Source organism: Tauraco erythrolophus, chromosome 7, assembly GCF_009769465.1.
Source record: "Tauraco erythrolophus isolate bTauEry1 chromosome 7, bTauEry1.pri, whole genome shotgun sequence".
NCBI classification, from domain to species: Eukaryota; Metazoa; Chordata; class Aves; order Musophagiformes; family Musophagidae; genus Tauraco; species Tauraco erythrolophus.
The window spans coordinates 11,754,462-11,779,105 of NC_141471.1; the positions used below are offsets into that span (position 1 = coordinate 11,754,462).

Here is a 24,644-nt window from a genome sequence, read left to right on the forward strand (position 1 = left end):
GTAAACATGGCAGTAGTGAATGTGTGCCACCAGGTCCTTCAATTCACAGTCCAGTATATTAATCCATGATACCAGTGAATGAGCAGTGGCGCAGTCGGGTACCAGAACACACCCTCAGCTGCCACAGCTTCACTCGCAAGCAAAGGGACGGTGCAAGCAGCCAGGGGCAATGCCACCTCAGGGATTCCCACCTGAAATACAGAACACGTTTGAAGGTAAATGAAACCTTGGTGCTGAAGAACAGATGCTTGTTGCTTCACTACTAAAATGTTCCAACATTTTGTTTTTCCTGTTGTCCACAGGACACTACTACTGTTTTTCCTTCATTGTCTGCGCCAGCTATAAAAAAGGGCAAGAGGGAGTAAGAAGAACCATGCGCTTCCAAGACTGCAGTTCCTGCCTATTAAAAGAACATTTTTTAAAAGGTGCAGCTACATCCAGAATACTATTTATCCAACTTTAAAAGTGGGAGCATTTAGTCTAGTAAAAGAAAAAATTTAAAGGATCTTCAGGCTTATTCCTTCTTTAAGTAAGGCTTCTCTTGCAGTGTACAATATTACAGTATCATAACCAAATATTGTTTAGATTATTAAAAAAATATGAATAAAATTATTCCAGATGTCAAGATCCTTGAGGCTGAAAAACTCAATACCATGTCAATACTGGAAAGATCGTGCGACTTAAAAATAGTTGCAGAAGCAGGTTTTGTGTTCACTTCAGTACTATTGGAACTAAAAATTCTGGATACAACATAGTCTCCTAAAATGGCACAGATGCCTCATACAGTCTTGGTCTTCCTCATACTGAATCCTTATATCACCAGTTGAACTCTTTTAGGATTTTCCAAGTATCCTTTCTTTTTATGTGCCCTTGTGGATGCTTTCTTCTTCTAGCTCCAGTTCTGTAATCTAACCCTAGACAGCAGAGTCATTAACCATGAAAGCCCTAAGTATACGTCCACTTTTAACCATGTGTTTCAGTTCTAATTGGTTTCAACGTGACTTAAGCCCATAATAAAACCAGTATGTCCCATGCAACTGTGTTTGTATCTACACGCTTCCATAAGCAAATAATACAATCTATAGTTGCACAACTTCACAACACTATTCTGATATAAATTTCTTCTATGTGAATGACATACTGCAATTTCCAGTCCAGTCAGTTTTTCACAGGATAGTCCACAATAAAATGCCCCACAGCCTTTTATAATAGACGGTAAAGAAAGATGTAAGTACTTGCTCTTGGCTTTAAGTGGTAGCACAGTGCTCCCACAGTAGCAATTCCTTTTCTTAAAGTATAATGGAGTCCAACTTCAATATACTAAGTTATATCAACCTCAGGTTTGTCAATAATACATAGCTTCATGTCCAGAGCTAATACTTTTTTAAGAAGCCATATACAGTATTAGTTTCCTAAATATAAGAGCCTTTTCTAAGACCTGAGGATGAATCACTGCTGGAGAACTTCAAGCTGGAAACAAAGCACAGTTTTTCCCCCAGCACAGGAAAGGATGGTCAGCTAACAAGAACTGTAGTTCAATGACAGGGTATTAGGTCCAAGGCAGGAATTATTGGGAGAACCTTTCCGCATGTGTGTGATCAGCAGACATATGAATTTCTTCTGATCTGAAAGAAAAACTAAAACAAAACAGCTATCAACTTATGAATCCTTGAAATATCACAGAAAAAAAAAATCACTGCTCATGTCTTGAACTAGTGATATGTCATTATTTAAATGCTGGAGCACTTATTGACATGTTGGTTGGCGGCTTAACTTTAAGGGCACATGCTCATCTAGAGACCTTTCAGGAGAACTGGTCCTGGACATGGGGAAATTAAGCTGCTGTTGGTGTAGCCACTGCTTAAGATGGTGAAGCCACTGCAGCTTTGCTGCCTATTCTGCCTACATAAGGCTCTGAGAAGCAAACACTGCTTCTGTCACTGACAGGGAGGTCTGAGCACGTATGTTCAGCCACCACTCCAAGGGCAGAGGAAGGGCTCTTGTTCAGAAGCAGCATTCACCTCTCCTATGGTTCAATTCTGCCTAATGCTGCTGAGAAGTCTTTGAGCTAGCTTTGGATTTCAAAGCTCTTGCGCTTCTATCCGAATACTTTCTGTATGTCTGTGTCCCCGTCTGCCAAACTGATCTTCCCTCTCTCATTATGTTCCCAACCAATTATACAGGTCTGAACTTGCTCCAGTTTTAAATTTGGTTCAGTGGGAGCCAGAGCATTTTGTAACAAAATGCCCCTACAGAGATCACCAGATACTGCAACTGGAAAGGCACACTGTGTTAAAATAAGCCTCAAGACATATACAATAGAGTTTTACTTTATTCACTGTGTATTTTGAGGTACCAAGGGTCATTATGGTTAATTGTTCCTAGCCAAAAGACATTGTTGTAAATTCAGCAACAGCCGTTTGTAATTCATTTCATATGACCGAGTAGAAACATACACATCACAAAACTAACTGGAATAAAGATACTTGTTAAGTCCAGTTAGCAACAAAAGCATTGGTGACTCATCAGAAAGGGCGTGAGTCAGTATAAAAGCCAAAACGCTACTGAGAAGTAGTAAATAAATTGGGATTAAAATTATCTTCTTGTACCAGACAGTTGAGACTGAGCATCAAGAAACCCACGTACCCTGGTGTGATTCAGAAGGCCTCCTAGTGACAGTGATCTATCCCTTGTCCTTCTTGACCACAGCTGTTATTTAAGGAATTGGGAGAAGGGGCTTGCACATCTGAGCCACAAAGCTGGGGAAAAATCCATGACTCGGAGCGGGGTAACTCTCACATGCCTACCCCTAACGGAGCTGCTGCTTCCCATGACATGCCCTTAAGCGGGAAGATTTGTTCATTTGAGGAGTCAGTGTGAGAGGTTTTTCCTTCCCTATCTTCTTTGCATGTATATTCCTTTATATCTTTAAATATGCCTACACACACAAACACACTGCATGTAAAAACAATGATGTTTGTGTACAGATTATTACAATTTAAAAAGCTACTTCCTTAAACATCACCGAAAAGAAATCATTGCCTTAAGAGATGTTATCACAGCTAAATTCTTAGCTACTCTAATGTGCCATATTTAGCCTTAAATGGAATACATAGTTCTTGTCCAAAAACATTTTTATACCTAAATTTTAGCTATTCCATCACAGGGACAGGGTAACTTCTTACCCTTCCCACTCCATAGCAGTGGGTACAAACAAGAATTTTGCAGTAGGGTTTGCAGACCATTCCTTTTACTGCACAATCAAAAGTTTCTTTCGTTATTCAGATTTTATGAAACACAGTAACAGAAGACTAACCTACCAGAAATGTGGGATACTACAAGAGCACCAAGCTCTTTGCAGCCACCACGTGTTCATATCACTTAACGAAGCTAAGCGCACTCAGTGGGAAAACAGTGATCCTTCAGCCCAGGTTCAGTAGGTCCCAGATACACTGGGGAAAACATCATAATGGATGGTAAAAGGAAGATAAAGATAAAAATAAAAATGCAGAACAAATCATAATTGTACTCCATGATCCTGAACAGAATCTTTTATTTTATGTCTTGATCACAGTAATACACTATCAAATTCCTAAAACTCATCCAATTTATGCCTTTGCCATACAATGTCAAAGGACAAAGAAGGAGATACCTATCACTTGGCCTCTCATATTCCTTCTTTGACATTTTGAAAATCCAGAAGAGAAAAAAAAAAAAATCTTCTCACCCATCTCTCAACTGCCTCTTTTTCACATAAAAGAAACAGAAAATGGTTTGGGTTGGAAGGGACCTTAAAGATCATCTAGTTCCAATCCCCCTACGACAGGCAGGGACACCTTCCACTAGATAAGGTTGCTCAAAGCCTCATCCAAACTGGCCTTGAGTGGCTCAAACAGAGTCTCTGGAAAACTACCTGGCTGGATGTAGATTTTCCATATGCCTGAGCTGCAAACTCAGCCCTGGAAAACAGGAGATAGGCACTTTTGTCTTTGGCTGGAGATGACAGTAATTGGCCTATGAACCACTTTTGTTAAGGCAATACTAGAAAAAAAAGAATGGCTCCAGCCTTGCTCTTTCCTCCTTGCTCCTTCCCTCTTCCTGCCTTCCAGTAAAAGGTAAAGAGAAACAGACTCAAAATGTTTTCCAGAAAACGAGTGCCTAGATCTCCTTATATTTGGAAGGAAAGACAATTGCTGTAATCCCTCATTTCCTCACTGTCACTCAAAGGCATCAGGTATATTGAACACTAGGACCTGCCTTGGGCTTTTTAGGTGACTGCACTCCTACAGCTGCAGACAGGAAGCCCCTCTCCATGACACGTGGCTTCTGACAACTCTCTGCAAACATATTGAACGTATCTCTCACCAAAATATTTCTATTCTGTTCCATTTGTCAGCTGACATGCACTATCTCATGGAAATAAAAGTAAATTCCTTGTTATCTGATTAGTTTGATTTTTAAAGTAGATTCTCAAGTATCACAAGACTTCACGCTTTCCTCTCCAGTCCATCTGAGAACTGGGGTTACCACTGTACCCTGCAGCACAAGATTCTGACTGACTTACATCAACCTGATTTCAGGTCTTGGAATCCAATATTGCCATCCTGACACCTGCAATCACTATCTGTACCCTGAAGGCAACCGAAGACACTTGGGTGATACGGATCTGTTTCTGAGGCTACATTAGAGAAGCAAGCTAAGTTTGAGGACCTCCAACCTCATACTGTAGAAATGAGGAACGTCCACACACAAAACCTTTTAAATCTACAAATTCAATAAAGCACAGAGAACGCATACAAAATGAGAACCAGATACGCACAGTTCTGTTATTCTGCATCTAATGACTTGACACTGCTAAATATATAGTGGAGCACCATTTTTTTTTTTTAAAAATGCTTTTAAGATCCCTAACCTTTCACACAGTAATCCAAAAGAAAGACTGTTGATCCCTTGATTAAGACTGACTCTCTTTTTTAAGCAAGCAATAAAGATGCCAAAGATTAGGTTTTTCCATGCAGGAGACAGATATGCTCGCTCCATGTGCGACAGTTTGGTTTAAGTTGAACTGGCGATACCAAGGAGACTGAAGCACATGCTTAACATGCCTTGCTGAATTGGGACCATACTCAACATAACTTTCTCTTGAAAAAGCTATGTCCAGCTGCTCACTGAAGAGTCAGGAGACGATGTGGATATGGAAGTTCTTCCATATTTAAAAGCTGTGTTCATACCCCAAAAAATACAGTCCAGCTTCCCTTTTTATAGAGAGGAAAAGAAAGCCTGGTGGCTGGGAAAGAATTAATAGTGTGAGGGCAAACATTCAACGGAGGACCACAGCCAACAAACATCTTTCATAGGAAGATCTTACTGTGGGTGGTTCTACAATGCCAAGGTATGTGGTGACTGCTTTCTAGCTCAGCCAGGAGGATTCATTGTTGCATTACTGACATGAAACTTTGAAAAAATATGCAATATTTAAGTGCACGATTACAGCTGTATGCAACTCTCAAACAGGCTGCAATAAAAATAATAAAAGATCTCCTCAACATTCAAGATATTTTCGTATCTAAAATGGTGTTAATAAGTAATCAAACAAACCAATTTTCAAAGACATTCAGTTCTGTTCATTTCCCTGCTTCTGACAGAACCAAAGGAATTACTTTTTCACAGCTATAAACATGCATATACTTATACAGAAAAAAAAACTAGGAATTGTTTAATTGACAGTCATATACCTGAGTGATGATCATAATGACAGTATTAAAATCATCACAAGCAACCTTACCCACGCTTGAATTCCAGATCATTTACATAAGATGTAAATTTGCTGCCATTATTAAGTTTTGCATACAAAAACCAGTAACATTAAGTGAAACGGTTTCAAAATCAAGTATCTATTTAATGCATTGCGCCTCACCTCCTATGTTGCATATTTTTGTTTACTATCACTAATGTGCACGTAGCATAATTACAACTGAAATTTAAAAACTTGGTGTTATGGAAGATCTCAGCTGGGGAGCCACCGGTAGCAGGTACCAACACACCACAGGAGAGGCTGAACACGTCATTCCAAGAACTACATACAGTGCGAAATCCAGGACAAATGTACTGAGAAGTGCAAAAGTGCGTATCAGTGAAAGGGTGGAAATTTAAGGGTGTATCACAAAATGGCTAAGGCTGGAAGGAAGCTCTAGAGGATATCTTGTCCAACACCCCTACTCAAGCAGGGCCACCTAGAACAGGTTGCCCGGAGCCATGTCCAGTTTCTGAGTATCTCCAAGGATAAAGAGTCCATAACCTTCCTGGGCTAGTGCCTCACAGTAGATTTTTTTTTCCTTCTACTCGGACAATGTAGTTACATAAAATAGTTTATTCAGCAGCAAAACCGGATTAAGATGCTGCTAAACGCATGTCCCTTCCCAATGCATCCAACTTTGTCTCCATTCGCTGTTCAGATCCCCCTGTTCTCAGTAGAGTGCAGTTATTTACAAAGCTGCACTATGTAGCAGATTGCTGAATTGATTCAACTTTAAAAAGCTACAAAAAGAAATTTCCTGAGGGGGAAAAAAATGACCACCACAAGATTTTCTTCCGCTTCTTGTTTTCTTGTTTCTTTTGGTTTGGTTTTGTTTGTTTGTAAACCAAGGCATCACTGAAATCATGACCCACCTGCAAACAGTAGCATGGCAGCATGGACACTGGAGAGAACATTCAAAAGCCAGCTTCATCCCACATAGTGTAGCACCCTCAGTAGTCATTGCAAACTGGGCTTCCCAGAGAGTTGTGGTACTCAAATTAACACCAAAGCCTTAACTGAGCATAACACTTGCGCTGAGCAGAGAAGAGGTGCAAGATACAGCAATCATCAACCCCCCAACTCTTCCCCCTTCAGCTGGCGCCAAACCCAACAGAGCTAGGAAGTTAATATAAGCCAAGAAGGTGGCCCTTCATTTGTTTCTTCTTTTCCATAGACAAGTGTGAAAGGAGACACACTTCAGTATTTCAGGGATGTTTCACAGCCATACTGCATGCTGCACATTGTGCTAAATGACAGTGCCGGGGAGGGGCAGGGTGGGAGCAGGAATCTTTATATAGAACTGAGAGCAGTAATTCAGCCACTGACAGTCACAGGAGTGCAGCCTGCAAACACTAACAGTATCTTTCTCCGGTATTAGGCTATTAGGCAGATAAGGCTCCACTTTGGATTTAGAAGACTTAAACTGACAAATGATCTTGTTCTTCTTCACCCTGTGGCACAGGGCAGGACAAATCTCAGCACTTTCCACTGCTTATATAACAGGTGTACTCATAAATATGCAAAGATGATTTGAAGATAGTTTCCAATCCATGCTTTATGCCTGAACAATTTAAATGGTTTTCATCATGTAGACAGCATTCCAGGCTCTTTCCACATAGTCCCTTTATAATTTTAGGCTCTATAAGCTATATTTTTGTTTAGTGTGGATTTCACGTGAATTCGGAGAAAAAAAAAACAACACAAACACACAGAATGAGGGTATTATTAAGAGAAATGCATTTATAGACAGAAAATAAATGTCATTACTTATCTCCAGATCAGACTTCAAGAAATTTAAGATGCATGTTTCTCCATAAATGCTTCACACTGTATAAAGAATATCCTGATCTAGCTTTAAGCAAACATGATAGAGTAGGAGCAAACACCAATAACCAAAAAAGCAAACCTCAAGCGTGATTAGCAGAACACATATACCTCAGCTAGTGTCTCTACAGTCTGTGAGTTTCAGTAGCTAACAAGTTTGTTACTCCAACACAGGAATTTGTTTTAAATCAACTTAAGAGAGTTCAATTTTCAGCACGTTGGTCCTGACATGTCTCATGAGCACTCTTACACATGTGAAAAAAAGAAGCTATTGCAAAAGGAGGCACCACATGAACTATCCACATCGTGATCTCACACGCAAGTCCGTCGTTTAAGAGGACTGCTGGAAAGACAGATGACCAAGGAACAGAAATACATGGTGCAGGATGGCAGACTCACCCTGACCTGCCACACCAGGGCCAGATGCCTTTGGAGAGAAGCCCCGAAGGTCAGAGTTTACAATGAAACAATGGGGGAAAAGAGAGAGCTGAGAAGAAGGAAAAAAATGAAAGCAAAAGGAACATATGCTGGCTTTCTCTTTCTGTGTCACATAGGAAGAGGTGATACCAACCTTTCAGAAAGGACCAGAAACACTATAGAGCTTTTGTGATCACTAGTTGTTTCCAGCAAATTGGTAACAGCTTGTCTAAATATGGACTGATTTCCCAATCCTGAATGGGGTCCCTGTCTTTCCACTCGGAGTACATCTTGGCCTGTCGTTCCATATATGTAAATGCTCTGTCTGAAATGCAAAACATTCTCTTAGTACCAGTAAGGACTAGACACAAAGAGAAGAGGAGAAGAAAAAGCATCTGTATCTTTCTACCATACACCCTGGCACAGATCCTTAAATACCGCAGACTGTTTCTGACTATTCACAGACATAGCTTTAAGTGGAAGTACACCCAGTAGTGCAGTCCTGATGCCAACATAGTTTTTGCCATTTATTTTTAGGTGAACTGGACTTCATTCTGAGTGAAAAAATAAATACAAGAATATATTTTGGCAAAACTCATACTCTCTCCTAATTTAAACCCCTGGAAATGAAGCTTTTACATTGAGAGTACTCCCATACTTGTATTTTGTGGAGACCTCAATCATCCCCTTGACTGTAATTCCTATTGCAATTTTATTGTAATTCCTGCTGTACACTCACAGGAGCGCAGCTCCGGAAGGTGTGGCTGCATTATAGTCCTTGCTGGGCTCAGGGGTGGAACGCAGAAACCGATGAGGGAGGTGACCCAGTCCGTGACAACAGTCATACAATATTTTCAAAAGGAGCCTGGAGAAAAACAGATGCCACAGTATTTCAGAAGGATATGGTTACTTAGACACTTTATTGTCTCTCTCTTGATCTTCACATACCCATGTGAGCTATTTTTGATGAAGAGGCATACGTAACATGTTTTATTTTTACCTAAATAAGACATTTAGATAGCATCTATCAGCTACTATTTTCAAACTATTACTTTTCACAAAGACCCCACTAGCAAAACAATCTTGTCTCTAGGGAGAAGTCAGGGGAGACTTCTCTGGGTATCTGAGGTAGAGCAGACTTATGACAGTCGTAAAAACACTTTGTAAAATTCAGATCACAAAGCTGTTCATGTTAAAAAATCCGAGATCATCTGAAACTACATTTATCACTTACCAGAAGTAACCAATTACAATCCTGAACAGCCAAAGTGCATCTGAAACAACACACACATGCAATTTGACATTTTGAATGACGTGTAATAGACCTAACACTGCAAGTGATATTTTCCTATCAAAATACAGAAAAGCATTTTGCAGGTCAGCCAAAGCCAGGCTACCACCTAGGAATGGCAAACAGCATCATACAATAAGAGGACTTAAGATTGAAACTCCTTAAGCCTCAGAGATGCAGTGGTCTTTGCATGATCTTTGGGACAGAAAGGAGCCCGGCATACTTTTTTAATAGCACAAAGAGCTGGTGCATGAACCAGTCTAGATTCCTCCCAGAAGGACAGAGAAATGGCACTGACGAGAAAGAGCCCAGGCTTCCTATGCTTGTTCTAAAAGTACAATATAGACGGAAAACTGTTACAGACTAGGTTACCAGAAGTTACCTAGTCTCTAAAAGTCTAGAAGTCTCTGAACGGTCCAGCAGTCAAAGATGACATTTAACATCTCTGTGCCTATTTCTGGCTCAAGGCATCGCACACACAGCTCCTCCACTTTTCCACAAGTGACCCCAGTCACCTCCCTCGGCTGCACAGCATCCTTTGTGGAACAAACCAGATAGGAGGCTGACCTTCAAAGCTGAAGAAGAGATATCAGACTTGCCAGGAGCCCTCATTTTCCTCAGAAGTACCATCAGCAAACAATACTGGCCAAGGCATCATTGTGCTGAAGAAAAACAGCATCTGGGCTCAGTAAGAGGAAATACCTCACTTCTACCACTGCAGACAAAGGAGTATGTTCTCTGTACGTTTCACTGTGCCACAGGGACACTTTCACTGCTCCTATACTCATCACCTGCCACCACGGCGCAGAGAGCAAATCCATTACTATGGCTGGCCAGCGAGGCAAAAGCAAAGACACCCAAGCAAACAGCAGCCATCCTGAAGAAACCTTCCAGTGAGAACTGGGTTTGCCTTCAAAGTAGGAAGGGGATTCTCATTAGCTGCAACTTAGTATGCTGGAAAAGCATGGATTCAAGGTGCATTGAAATCACACACAGTATCACAAATAATAATACAAAAATCAAGAAACACTAAAGGGGAAGATGGAAACAATACTCACAGATTTGTTAACTAAAAATATACACCATGATATATATCTACTGTATGAAAGCTAAAAGGAAATATATAACTAAAGCAGGAAAATAACACACTAGCTGTCTTACTGGGACTCATTTTGTTGTTGAGTACAGACCTCCCCTCTCCGAAATATCAGGGAGTAGGATGGTGGAAGGATTAAGGAGGAAATGCGTGCTTTCTTATTCTTCAGACAAATGACTAAAAAGGACAACAGCTTTATGTAAAAGCCAATGATCAAGCTACATACAATAAGTTTTAAGGGAGCTTTTAAAAATGTTGTTGTTCTGCCACTTCATGCTTATACAGAAGTCCCCTGAGGTACAGGTAAATATATGAGTAGTCAGTATTTAAGCAAGTATTATCAGAGCAGCTGCATTTGATATCCTCTCAAACCGTAATGTATGCACATCCTTACAGTGTTCAATATTGATTTAAAACAAATTACTCCTGCAAGTAAATGTCAAGTCATCACTAGTAACTAAACCTGAAATCCTCAACTGTTGCAGTGTTTTTTAAAGTTAGCAAGAAAATATATATCATAATACTGGACTAAAACATTTATCAAATGCCACTACAAAAGTACTCATTGCACTTAAACCAGTGTATTTCTGGTCAAGGCTGGATTCAGTGGTTTACGCGTCTATCTAACAAACTTACTACGTTCCAAATTTCTTAGAAAAGAACCTTCTATTAAGTCTAGTACTGGGTAGTTTTTTTTAGAAACCTGTTCAGTTTTCTTTTCTATGCAAGTGTTTCAGTATTTATCTAGCCTTATTAATATTTTCTGTCTTATCTCCAATCTGAATCTGTCTAATTTCCATTCCTAGGAGTTAGACCTTTTCGTGTTTTGACTGCTAACACTGCACTAATTTTGCACTATGAGAAAGTATTCTTCCCTCCCCAAAACAAAGTCTGTCAAATAATCAAAATAAACTCCTCATCTTTCTCCTAGTTAACAATGTTTATCAGGACTGCTTTAATCCCCAATGTCCATGTCTCTACTCTTGGTCGCTCTTCAAGATCTCTTCTGAATCCATCTGTGAAATTCTCCCAAGTCTGTGGTATGGATACTCATATGACTAAAGTCAGAGTTCGTAAGAGACACAGATAAAACCTTGTGACTGAAACGTGTCAAATGTTTAGCAGCACAGAATTCATAAACATAAAATGCAAGACCTTTTTTTTCCACCAAAAAAAAACCAAACATTAAATTTAATTCCTGCTAGTCCCATTGTTGCTCAACACAACAAACCAACTTTCTCCATTACAACATGGAGCTGATTAAAAGTAGAGCCAATTAAAAGTATTGCCAATCCGTTATTTTCCCTCTCAGAAGTAAAAGTCACTCCACAGTCCAACAGCGTTTTTTCATTTTTTCCTAAAAAGAATTAATCCCTCACTTCACCACACTTAGAAAAATTTACACCATCTTCTAAACAATGTATTCTTTTTTCTTTTTTTTACACTAAAAAAAATCACAAATGAAACTGTGCTCTTCCAGTGAATTTAGCAGAGGGGTTTGCCATCGTCATCATTCAGGAAAGAAAAGGGACATTTCCGCGTTTTGCTGTTTCATTAGATAACTGTTGTTCATGCATCCTCAGGCATCTGTCAAAGAGTCCAGCATTTGAAACACAATTTCCATTTTAAGATTCTTTGCCAAAGTTCAAGTGTTCACATGTCACCACAATGTCATAATTTTATTTGTTCAGGCATTCATCAAAAATATTATCCCGTTATTTGAATAATATTTTTTTTAACTAGGATAGGAGAGGCATGGCACACAAAATTCTAGATTCTGCTTATTCTCCTTGCAACTACAGCAATGAAAAATATGAGTTAATATGACTACAGCTATCCCCTCAAAAAAAAAAAAAAAAAAAAAGGTGAAGTTTCATGATTTGCTATAACCTTGAGGCATGTAGCTGTACGAGATTGTAGTTAGACTACATGGATTTCAGAAGGAAACTTTCTGTACAATTTGAGAACTGTTTCATAATGAGATACTAGAATCCCAAAGACCAATTTGGTCTATTTTCTCATTAAATTGTAATAGATGCAATAGCCCTGTAATCATCCTGCTAATGTCATGTAACTCTGTCTGAAGGGGCCACACAGAAGGGATAGTCCAGGTCTGCTTTCCGTGAAGAAGCTGTTGCTAGGGCCTCTCTATTTTGCCAGGCTGTTTATGGACACATGGACATCCACACACTAGGAAAACGAATGTCAGCACACTTCGTTTGGGTCTCTAAGCCAACCAAAAGTCTCTAAACTTCTGCTAGTCTAGGCAGACGTTCAAACACCAGCCTACCAGGGAAACAGCAGGCTCCGTTACTTCAGAACTTGTCACGGACCTCGTTCAGAAACATTTTCCTGGCTTCTGAACAGCTCCTACCAGACCAGACTTACAAGATCTTTTTTCGATATTTTAATCTTACATGCAGATTGAGTCAAGACTCGAATGAAGAAATTGCAGATGCCATGGTTAGTGTGGAGGTATGATTTCTGGATCCAGAGAGCTACAGGACCAAACACAGGTCCTAATACCCATTGCTAGTACCATAATAAGCAGACAACATTTGAAGAACCCCTTCTTCCCTCAACTGCCACCATTCTGTAGACCCAGCTGTACACATAAAAGCAAATACCACCTCAAGCATTCTAAAAGATGGCCTATTAATGGTCCAGTTCACTCTTCAGAAATCAAACAGTCCCTTCAAAAGTCAAAGGAAACACCTCCTTCCCTTCCAAGTTATCAAGATATTTTATACGAATTCTTTCTTTCTCTAGTCATCCAACCATTTAACATGATACTTTTAAAAAGAGGGCATTAAGACCAGACATCATATACTTTTCAATGTTAACATCTGCTGTAAAATAATGTGACAATTATCCACACCCCGGCACTTAATGCTGCTCTAAGCACTGCAGGTTATGTGTCCAATAGACTATGTCTATCAAACTGCCAACAACCAGCAATCAACTCTGTTCTTAGAAATGGGACCACAAGAAGCACCATGGTGTGCCTTCCTCCATCTCTCGAGAGCCAAGCATAGCCTGCTCTGGAAGGACTCCACACAGCTTTAGGGCAGACGCCTTCTCTTCTGCAGTCAGAGGCTCCAGCCAAAGCCATGGCCATGGTCTTTCCCGCATCTGTCTCAAGCTGAATTGCTTTGAGTATTCCTGTTCCTGTATTTGCTTTTTTTTTTTTGCAGGAGATCATGATGTCCCCAACATATTTTAAAGTTATACTTAGTCCTAGCGATAAACAACCCTGGAGCTAGTAATTAGAAGCCCTAGCTAAGATTACAGAAAAAAAACTTGATTGATTTACACAGGCCTAAAATGAGCAATTCCCTGATGCATTCCACCAAATGGAGTTAAATGAAACCAGTTCCAGTTTTTTAGTGTATGTTTACCCTAGCAATATAAGGATAGACCAGAAACAACCCTGCAGAGAGCAACGATGTTTTGGAAATGCCCCCCACACCACCACAGCCAAGGAGAGAATCAGGGGCTGTTGTTAACCATCAGGAAAGGCTCTTAGCAAGCCAGGAAAAGCCTGCAGCATCCAGACCCACAGCCCAGGCTACCGACTGCAAGGAGGTTCTCAAGAAGAAAGAGGAAAAAAGGAGGTGGGGGAGGAGAGAAGGCAGAATGGGATCATCAGGAGTTTGGCAAAAATGAAGCTCACCCACCGCGAAGGTAGAGAAATATACATGCATAATTTTACAAGGATTAAGAGTTTGTGTCAGATCTATGATGTGCTGTGGTGAATTCTTACACTGCAGTGAGTCATCTTGTCTGACAGTTGCCGGGGAATTAAAGCAGTTATTTTTAAAAAATTATATGTCCTGCTTGACGCATTATACAAATAGCCTCTTAAAAAATTAAAATGCAGTCAATGCATTTTTAAGTATAGAAGAGCTATGGTACATTTAGGATTCTCTGTACCACACCACAAACATCCATTCTGAGCTATGAAAACCTAAAGGAGTCTATTGATGTCCCTTCAGAGAAACATTGATCTTTCTGCTACTCCCAATCCAAACCCTGCATCAAAAATTAGTTTACTATATCTGCCTTTTACACAGCATGAAAATATTTTTCCCTGAGAAAAATTAAACACAAAGGAAAGAGAAGTGCTAAATCTGAACTCCTTCGATACCAAAGGGTATTTGGTTTGCTATAATAAAGACTATTCAAATCAAAACGGGAGCATTTCCCGTCTAATATAATCACAAAGGCAGGTCAATACCCTTCTCGAGGAAAGGAGCACGCTGACTCACAGCCACAGGTGTGGGTCCCGCTGCTGGTTTGGCACGGGGAAGCCGGGCTGGCTTCTGCTCCCTGCGCTCTGTAGCAGAATCGCGCAGACATACCCTGAAGCTGCAAAGGGCAGCTCCTTGCCACGCGTGTTCTCGTTATAAATACGTTGCTTACTGCCTGTTTTGCCTATAAAACTGACACCCCACTGGCAATTTTCACACATCCTTGGGAAAAGTTTTTCGAGTATCTCTGTTGTGTAATACAGTACAGATCATCTGAAGGATCTATTAAGTGTAACCCTTGGGCATCGATGCTGCTAAACGTCAGCTGGCAATAAAGGTATATTTACAGCATGCCTTCAGGACAGCTGTTCTGAGAACATCCTGGAGATTTGCATAGTCTATTTTACAAGGCATTACAATGTACTTCAGCTGAATGAGTGATACAGAACCCTTTCAACACACCACCACCCATTAAAAGCCCTTAAATCCAAATATCACAGTAAAGTGAAGTAGGTAGATAACAATAATTAAAAAAATACTTCAAATTCCAGTGCCATAAAATGCAAATGGTTATTAACTTCTGAGTGAATTTAACCTGTTTTTAAAATAATTGAGTTATTGTCCCTCTCCAACTTCAGCACCATCCAAGAAACAAAACAGTTGATGAGGGGAGCTTCATCTTACAAAGAAAGAGAAGTTTCTCTTGCCAGTGCTCTTGATTTTATCATAATTCCCATGGTATTTGGTATACTTTCTTAAAGCCTTAGATCTTGTAGGTAACTTACGTGAAAATACCAGTTTTATGTATTTTGAGTAAATTAGTCCTCTCTTTGCCAGAAAAAGATCTGAAAACATGAGCCAACTGCACCCTAATGGCTCAAAAAAAAACAAGAAGCAAATGTGAGTATTGAATTTCTTAGTTCATTTCTCACCTAAACTCAGAAAGTATTAACACTTTGTCATTGCACAGGTGATGATACCCACTTGCTAAGCAGAGCACTCTCTCTGAAGGAGTGAATTAAAAGGATGACTTGTGTCCCAAATCACAGAGGTGTGGTAGTTATTGAAATTTTCACACTTTGAAACCTCTCCACAGCTGAAGAGTCAGCTAGCAAATGTTACAGAGAAATAATAACTAGAGGAGCTAACTACAGTTCTCTGGTCCCAACCCAGTGGCTACATGCAGAATACAAAAGACTGAACTTACACCTAATAAAATAATAAACCTGGCCAGATAATGATCCAGTCAACCCAACAATATAATCGAGCCAGTCAATACAACAAAAACTGAGGATCAAATTAATTAGCTGCCTTTGGGAATAAGTAACCATTTGTTAAAGATCCGATGACACTTTTTTGAAAGTGCTCTTTGGAGAAAAGTTCAGACTTTCAAAAAAAAAAAACCTGCTATGCCTCATGTTTAAAATGGAAGAGAACTGGAATTATAGTATGGAATATAGGGAGAATAGGTTCTGAACAGGATGGTTTTCACATTTTCCATGTGGCGTCTGTGGTTCTGTAAATGCTTCTATGTTATCTGACACTTGGATAAAATACTGGAAGAACTATAGAGCACCTTTTCTCAATTAATTTTGGTTCAGGAAGTAATTGGAATGGCAATACAACCTTGTATACCCTTAAATTGAGGGGAAAATGAGAAAACAGGGGGAAAGGCTTTTTTTTTTAATTCTTAAGTGTTTTTAAGAATGAAGGGGTTGTAGAACTACGTTTTTTAAAAAAAAGACAGCACATTTCAAGACTCCTGGTTTTATTAAATCAGTTCTTCAGTTAACAACCCCCAAGCTATTCTAAAAAACAAGATGATTCATCTATTTCCACCCAGTACAATTTTATACATCGTTAGAAAACTAAAGCCTCGTAAAATTCTAAGCAGCCCTAAAGAACAACTACTGCAGAGTGACATGTTGATTGCATCAGCCTAGAAGGGCTACAGTTTTGAGCAATGCAAGCTTTAGTATGCTCAGTGGAAACTACTACAGAATGTCAAAGAACACGTATGTAACATGCCAGCATCAGGCACGTTCACTCAAACACAGCAAAACAAATGTCTTCAGAATATCTGGTGGGATAACAATGATTCAATAACCTAATACTCATCAAATTTAAACTGTTGCCGCGCCCCTACATTCTGAGAAACACAGAAGCATTTTCCCCTTCCCAAAATTAAGTGAAAACACCATTGAGACATGTGCTACTGATTGATGCCTTCAGCTGAATTTAACATCACACACCAACACATCAACCTGAACGTCATTCTCAGCGCTCATCGGAGTGCAAGGCTACGTGCGGGGCAGGCTACCAGCACCTGCGCTGAGGACACTGCTAAGCATTTCTTACTCTGACTGATCTTCATGTTCTAAATCATAATAATGAAACTAACCAAGTCTAAAATGGTTATCCTAATTTGCATCCATAGTACCTTTTAAATAGCTATGTTTAAAACAAAAAAGCCCATTCAGACCACAACAAAGGGGAGGTAGAAGGCATGTGGCTTGCTCACAATAACCAAGGGGTTAGGGTTGCCACAGAGACAATCTAAGCAGAACACCAAGTAAACACCTTCTTGATGAACTGCTCCTTCCTCTCAACCAAGGAGCAGTGCAGAACTGCCTAAATACTTGGAAGAAAAAAAAAAAAAGACACTTTGCCTTATCATCTAAAAAGCACGTGCTACCTGTCCAGCAGCCGCTTCCTGAGGTTCTCCTGCCAGCATCCCTGCCATGAGCGAGGCTATGTCTAGCGCACAGCTTTACAAGGAACTCAGAATTTGGCTACAAGGGGGAGGAAAATACCATGGCCAAATTTAAATGTATGATGACTACCAGTGAAGACTGTAATTACAACATCTGCACAGTGCCTGCTCTGCTAGTGACACAGTACCAGCTGTCTGGTCACACGGACACCAGCTATTTCATGTTAGGTTTTCGGACACACGTGCGTAGGACGTGCAACATCGCACAAGACACTTCCAAGAGCTAGGAAGGAGACGGCTTTAGTTCACAGCCAAGAAACAATCCTGCTATAATCCTGCCCATGCTCCTGTCTTTTCCACAAAGCAACAGCTTGCTTTCAGAAGCTGCTCCTAAAGCTGCACTGTTCGTAACAGGTTTTGGCTCTGGAAAAACGAGATGCTCAGGCACAAACAGCAGCTCTAAGACCCACAGCATTCAGCAGCGCCAGAACTGAAGAACTCATGCTCACAAACAATACAACAAACCAATTCAGGCATCTAGCATTTGAAAAACATTTTTCTAGCAAGTCTGACTCCGGATAGCACTTAAAAAAGGGGCAAAATTTACAGCAGTCACTCAGCTCCCAGTGTTACCAATGAGACCCGCACACAAGTTCAAGCACGCAGTTGCCCGTCTATTGCCTTCAATGGTTTCCTGCTTCACAGAGGCAGCAGAAACACCTTAACACATCAGGAGCACAACACATGTTAAAACCTCAGTCTTGTGAACTTCCATGTACTTGAGTCGGCGTACATCAGTGAATGTACTCCACCAAAGCCTGTGGACTGGCTCCTGACGGTAAGCACATACACAAGGTGCTGCATGTTCAGGGTGTAAAGAAAAGTTGCCTTGAAAACCATTCAACTCAGAGTTAACATGGCCAGAGCATGACTGGTCTTCTACGGCACAACAAAACTGTACAAATTACTGATCTCGCTGTCTGTAGGGATTAGTTTTGGGAACAGGCCAGGAGTCGCAACACGGGCGCTTAAAGGTAGGAGCTTTAAGCAGTGAATGATTTCATTTTCTCAGGCACTGAGCACCGTAAGGTACTTGACTAAGAGTACATCCAAAGTGGCTTGGGGGAAGACACTGAAACCAGGATGCTGACCCTTTCTCCATCCGTCTCCCAATCCCAACTGATCTTCATTTAGGCTGCCACATCAGAAAACATGAGCCATCCTGTCTGCTGGGTGTAATATCAGTGCCACGGAAGGAAAGACACTGTCAGTGGGCTAAATTCATTCCAGCTCTAGCTGCAGGGAAGTTACAGCAGTGCAGATACACATGTCCAATTGTAAACCTCGTCCTACTTCCTCACAGCCTTCTTGGATTATGCTTACAGCTACAGAATCTGCACCGTAAAACTGTATTACAACTTTAGTACACTGAATTAGCATATTTCTTATTGAAGGACTGTGACAGTTTGATTTTGGTCTTCCGCAAGCATTTACTAGCAGCTGTTTTAATTAGTACCTCGTTGGCGTGCAGTCAATGATGTGATACACACCAAGAAGCATTTTCTGCATACAGCAAGAACGTATGTATACCCCGATATAAACCGTCCTTCCTCCCACCCTCACTACCACAGATAAGGGCCAATCGAAGGGCGCTGCATCACAAAAAGGCAATAGTGCATTTAACTCCTCTTATTTCAGGTTTTCAGGGCACCCTCAGGGAGGGGGAGGCACAGAAATGAGAGCCACAAGCAATCCCGGTAGCTCATTCTCCTCTTCACCCTCAAAGCGTTAAAAGGAAAATACAATGTCAACATCAGCTCCTCCCTGCTGATGAAACTGACTCGGGCGCCTTTCACTTTCTGGCTTGGAGCCCTTACAAACCGTTACAAAAAGAGTGAAAGACAGACAGACAGCTCAATATATCGACCACTTCCAATAACTAATTTGGGACACGCTGGGTCATTTGCCCCTTCTATTAAGTGCTGTAGCCTCTCGGTGGTGAATGAACCTTGATATTTGGGGGGGGATTATTGAAAAAAAAAAAAAGGGGGGGGGGGGGCCGGCTAATAGCAGATTTGCATTTCAGGAAAGAGCCAGCCCTTAGCATCAGTATATATAAATACTCCCCACTCTCTTCCTCTGCGAGGAACAGATTACATCTGATACACGAAAATCGTCTCCAAGACTGATGGCACTCTGGGTGCTCAATCCTCATCAGCGAGGGACCCTGACAGGCACTAATCGCTACCCGCTTCTCGTTCCCGAACCGGAGCTGGCACACATGGAAACGGGGAGCTGGAGCAGGCTGAGGAGAGGAGGGCGGGCTGGGGCTCGGGCTCATCCTCCCCGCCACGGCAACAGCAATATGCGGCTCGCATGCGAGCTTGCCCAGCCCGGGAACCGGCGGAGCGTCAAGATCAACCGCACCAAGAAAATCACCACAAGCTTTCATTTACACATATGGGGGGAAAAAAAAAAAAAAAATCCCGAGGAAAAAAAAAAATCGTTCCCTCTAAGCGACCTAACTAGTATTGTCGAAAACGACCTTAGCGCGGGTATTTTGTTGCAACCGACACACGCATCGCGTGGACTTGGTGGCGAGTCCCTCGATACGGTCAAAGAGGGGGATTTTTGCAGGCAGGTACACGGCAGATTCCCGTGAAGCTGCATTTTCCCGGCAGGGCAGGAACCCCTCCGAGCCAGCCCTACGGATTTTTCCGCCTCTCGCACTACAGCGCGCACGGCTGGGGCGGCCGGCCCTGCTGCCGAAGCCCCTCTCCCGCCCCCGCCAGCGCCGCGGCGGAGAGCGGCGGGCGAATTCCCAGGTAGAACAAAACATCCGCGCCGGTAGCCTCCGCCAGCCCGCCCGCGGCAGCGCGAGGAAGACGGTCAGCGGAGCCCGCGGGCGCCATGGGGGCCGCCGGGGCGAGCACCGCGGCAGCCCGGCCGGCAGCAGGGCCGCAGGGCGGAGGGTGTGCGAGGGGGGAGCGGGCCGGGGGCTGCCGCGCCGCTCCGCTCCGCTGCCGCGCGCCCGCGCCCATCGCCGCCCGCCCCGACCGCCGCCCGCGAGAGCGCCGGGCCCGCCCCACCGCCCCTTTACCTTCGGAGAGCTCCAGCTCCAGCTCGGCCAGCCGGGCCCTCACCTCCAGGGGCAGGGACACGCTCTCCAGGCTGCGGTCCGCCATGCTCGCGCGGCGGGGACGGGCTCTCCCCTCCTCTGGCTGCCGCGCTCTCCCCCTTTGTCCGCGGCTGCACGGGGAGCGGGAAGGCGGCGGGGCCGCGGCGGGTGGCTGAGTCCTCCCCGCGGTCTCAGCCGGGCATGCAGGGGGGAGGCGAGCGGGCGGGCGGTCCGCGCGGGGGGACGGGGCGCGGAGGGAGGGAATGCGGAGGTTTCTCCTCTCCTCCCCTCTCCTCCTCCTCCTCCTCCTTCACCGCCTCCTTCAGCGGGGCCCCGCCATGGCTGCTCCCGCCGCCGCCGCCGCCCGCCCGCGATCGCTCCGCATCGGCTCCTTGCCGCGCCCGGCCCGGCCCACCTCCCACCCCCCGCCGCCCGGCACCGCGGCGGCGGCTCCCGCCTCTCCTCGCCTCGCCGCGCCCCGGCCCGCTGCTCCCCGCCCGGCTCGGGCTGGCGGCGGCGCCTGGCGCTGCGCTGCCGCTGCCGCGACTGCCGCTGGCCGGGCACAGCGCCGCTGTCACATCCACGTGACCGCGCCGCCCCGCGCCCCCGCCACCGCCCCCCAGGGGGCGCCCCAGCGCCGGCGGCGCTCCGCGGGGCCGCCCCGCCCCGCCCGCCCCGCCGCGGGCTCTGCGCCCGCCGGCGCCCCGGGATGGCGCCCCGGGGGGGGTGATGCGGGCCGCGCCCTCCCGCGGGGGGCGCATCGGCTTCTTCTGCCCTCCCCTCCGGCGTCCGGAGCGACCGCGTTCCAGCGCCTTACGGCGGCTTGAGGGTGAGGCTGATGAAGGGCTCTATCGTTTATTCGTCCTCACCGCGCACCCTGGGAGTAGGGCTTCAGGTCCCCGTTTTACCGGGGAAGGGGAGGAAGGAGTGATGTGCTCAATGCAGGCAGCAATTCAAACCAGAAAGACGAACGGCCCTCCAACATGCTGTGCCCCGTTTCCTTCTCCATCTGCTGAACAACTCAATTGTAATTTGGCTATGTTCTCTGCTTTCAGCCAATGTGGACTTGGTAGTGTTAGGTTAACAGTTGGACTCAGTGATCTTACAGGTCTTTTCCAACCTAAACTATTCTATCTTCTTCCAAACAAGCCGTGGCAGTTCTGGTATGTATATCACTGAACCCCAGGTGCCCATTCCCATGAAAGAATAACATAATCTTCATATAATAAAGAAGAACAGAGTTCACACTGTGGTGTGTCCATGCTCAGCACCAGCATGTACCAACAGACACTGAGCCTATGTCTGGAGAAAGTGGGGAAAAGGACTGACCCACCAGTACTCTAAGTATAACGCTACAACATAAGAAGGAACTGTTTTGAAAACGTTTAATAAAACCCTCTTTCAGATCAACAAATCTATTTCACAAGGACCACCTTTCTTTCTGTCTTTTCTCCCTGTACATATTTTCTTCCTTTTATTTTTGGTTGGGTTGGGTTGGATTTTGGTAGGTTTTTTTTTTAGTCTCTCACAAGAAGGAAGGAGCAACATACCACGGTGCCTGTTGTTTCAAAAATCCTTGGGATTCCCAATGGTAGAACAGGACTCATTGGGACACAACATTAGCAGAAAGAAAAAGGCATCATCATCCCCAGGCCAACGTTGGCTTACCAGATTGCTGCTTCAGTCAGTGGAAGAAAAGCCAGGATGGAGGAGTTTCTTCAAAAGATAAAGCTTAGGCTGCGACTGTACTAAACAATTTATTTTTTTACTACATTGTGGAACAAAAACAAATTACATCATATTACCAGCTGTGCTGAACGGGCATCAACACTGGAGCGATTCCTGTGGCGTGTGCAGGGCTGGTGGTTCCTCCTGTTTTCGCTGGTTACCAGCTCTATACGCAGGAGGACTGTTTACACACAGATTGTGGCTGATGCCAGCATCGCTCCAGCCAGACCAGTGGCAGAACTGGTTGGGATACTTCGTCGAGGTTGCCTGCTGTAAGCAAGGCTTGAACACACAAAGTCCCTTAATTTTATGGTGCTGGTATTTGTTTTATTGTAACAAATGTTGATTTCTAGTAACCACTCCCCGGCTACTCTTTAATGCCCTGCAAGATGAGAGCCACCGGTTAGCCTCTCTTTAGCAGGGCCAGTACTTTCAGCAGCGTGGCGAGAAGCACACCATTTAGGGCTGTACGAACGCCTCTCCCCTGGCTCTGTGCCACACCAGGGGGAGGTTTTTTACCTTTTGTTGAGCACTGCGTGTTTCATATACAGACATTCCAAAAATTATCCAGGTCTTTCTTGTTCATTACATCAAGACGTAAACAATGAAAAGCAATTAAATCCAAATATGCTCCAGGGTTCCTTCCTGAGAACCCGAGGTTTGTTTGTTTGTTGTGTTATGTGGGATGAAATAGACTGAAAGTATCAGCCTTCTGCAGGACCGACTTTTTAAGTATAATGGAGGCAATCAAGAGGGAGGCAAGGGAAGGCTTGCGGTGATCCAGCTTCCTTCGCTAACACGTATCTCCAAGTTGCACCTTTACGTCCCTAGTCCTGATAGAAGTTGAGTATTTTACTCATTAGCTGATCATTACACAATCTGTATCGGTAGTGTTCACACCACTTTCCAAAATTTTCCTTTTGCGAAATTACATAAAGGGACCTAAAAAGAAATATTTGAACATTCACATCATTGCACCTGAAAATTTCTTGGTGCTTCCACGCCAGGCCCCGCGTTTCAGGCATCAGGTGCTTCAAAAGGAAGAGCAATCACTTGGGGTTGGAACTCATCCGGCAGAAATGGAAATGGCTGAATTCGGCCAACTCCCTGCCTGGGCGATGTGCTGGGTGGTGGCTCCTGTGGAGGGAGTTTGCGGGCTGCAGGAGCCCTCCCGAGCTGGCAGGGCCATCCCAACACCTGAGGCTGGGCACAGACAGGGGCAAGCGCTGTGGGAACCTTGAGCTGGGGCTCCATCAGCCCAGCCCCAGCACAGGGATGCGCGTGAGGCCATGGCAGCCTCTCTTGGAAAGCCCATTTGTTCCCCTAGGGCTGATCTCAAGAGGAGAGATTTCTTACTTACGCAAAGTATCAGGGCCTGGGCTCCAGGAATGAAATCTCAAGCATATAAATTTGCACAATGATTTTGATAAAATGCTGAAATGCCAACAAAAAAGAAGCAAGTCAGGAGATTTGACCTAGCTTGTTTTAATTCATGGATCCTTTTAGATTTATGGATAGGAGGCTGCATCCTAATCATCCCCTGGAATGAGAGGTAGAAATGTCCCTGACTCCAAGAAAAGCAGGATATTATTTGTATTTTGGATGCAGTGATTAATTAGCATGGTCGGGATTTGTAGAACGCTTTTCTATCAAGATATGGTTTTCGACAGGCACGGTGATAGTTGCATGGTGCAAGATTTCATCTACTTTCAAGAGAAGAAACAAGTCAGTGATGCCTTTCCAACAGCAGCCCTGGTCAACACAGCTTATGAGTGACTTTGGACACAAATGCTTCCATTAAATTGACTTGGATTATTTATATGCAATGACTCGTTTGAACATGTATATCATCATGGAAGAAAGAAAAAAAGTGTATTATCACTTAACAGTACTTATTGTAGTGGTAAAATCTTACTGGAGACTGTGCTCTGTACAGATTGCCTTATGATGTTGGGAGCTGAGTGAAGGACCACATAGAAATGACCTTAACTAGATAAAAATTCTCTTTCCTAGCTCTCTCACAGCAAAAGACATATCCGATTTTGCAGAGATTTAGCCCAAAGCCAGCTCTGTACTAGAAAATGTTCCCAGCATCATAACTTTGGGAAGGGAGCAAGGCATTAAACACAAAAAAGAAAAAGCTCTTGTGTAGACACTGTTACCTTGACCCAAAGCACCTAAAATAATGTGTCTTCTGGACACCATAGTGAAGGCAAGGGGACCGTGTCTGTGAATGAACGGGTTAGCTTCTCTTTTGTCTGTGGGAGTGAGTGGGAAGTCAGGATTTGGCCAATGTAGCAAAAAAAAAGTCAAAAACAGGAGGCATTCACAGAAAAACTACAAAAATAGCTGCCTGGAGGTACTGAGTTCTAAGGAGAGATTACCAGAGTGTTTGCTCAGCTTGGCAAGC

At 43.5% G+C, this 24,644-nt stretch overlaps 1 protein-coding gene across 1 annotated transcript in view; it reads right to left on the reverse strand.

Moving 5' to 3' along the window:
• The window catches only part of DIP2C (DIP2 acetate--CoA ligase C (putative)), a 341,989-nt gene extending 321,416 nt beyond the window's left edge, over window positions 1-20,573 (reverse strand). The window contains 1 exon segment of the mRNA XM_086614512.1: window positions 20,489-20,573. Coding sequence (XP_086470638.1) covers window positions 20,489-20,573 — 85 coding nt within the window.
• Window positions 20,574-24,644: the final 4,071 nt, after the last annotated feature.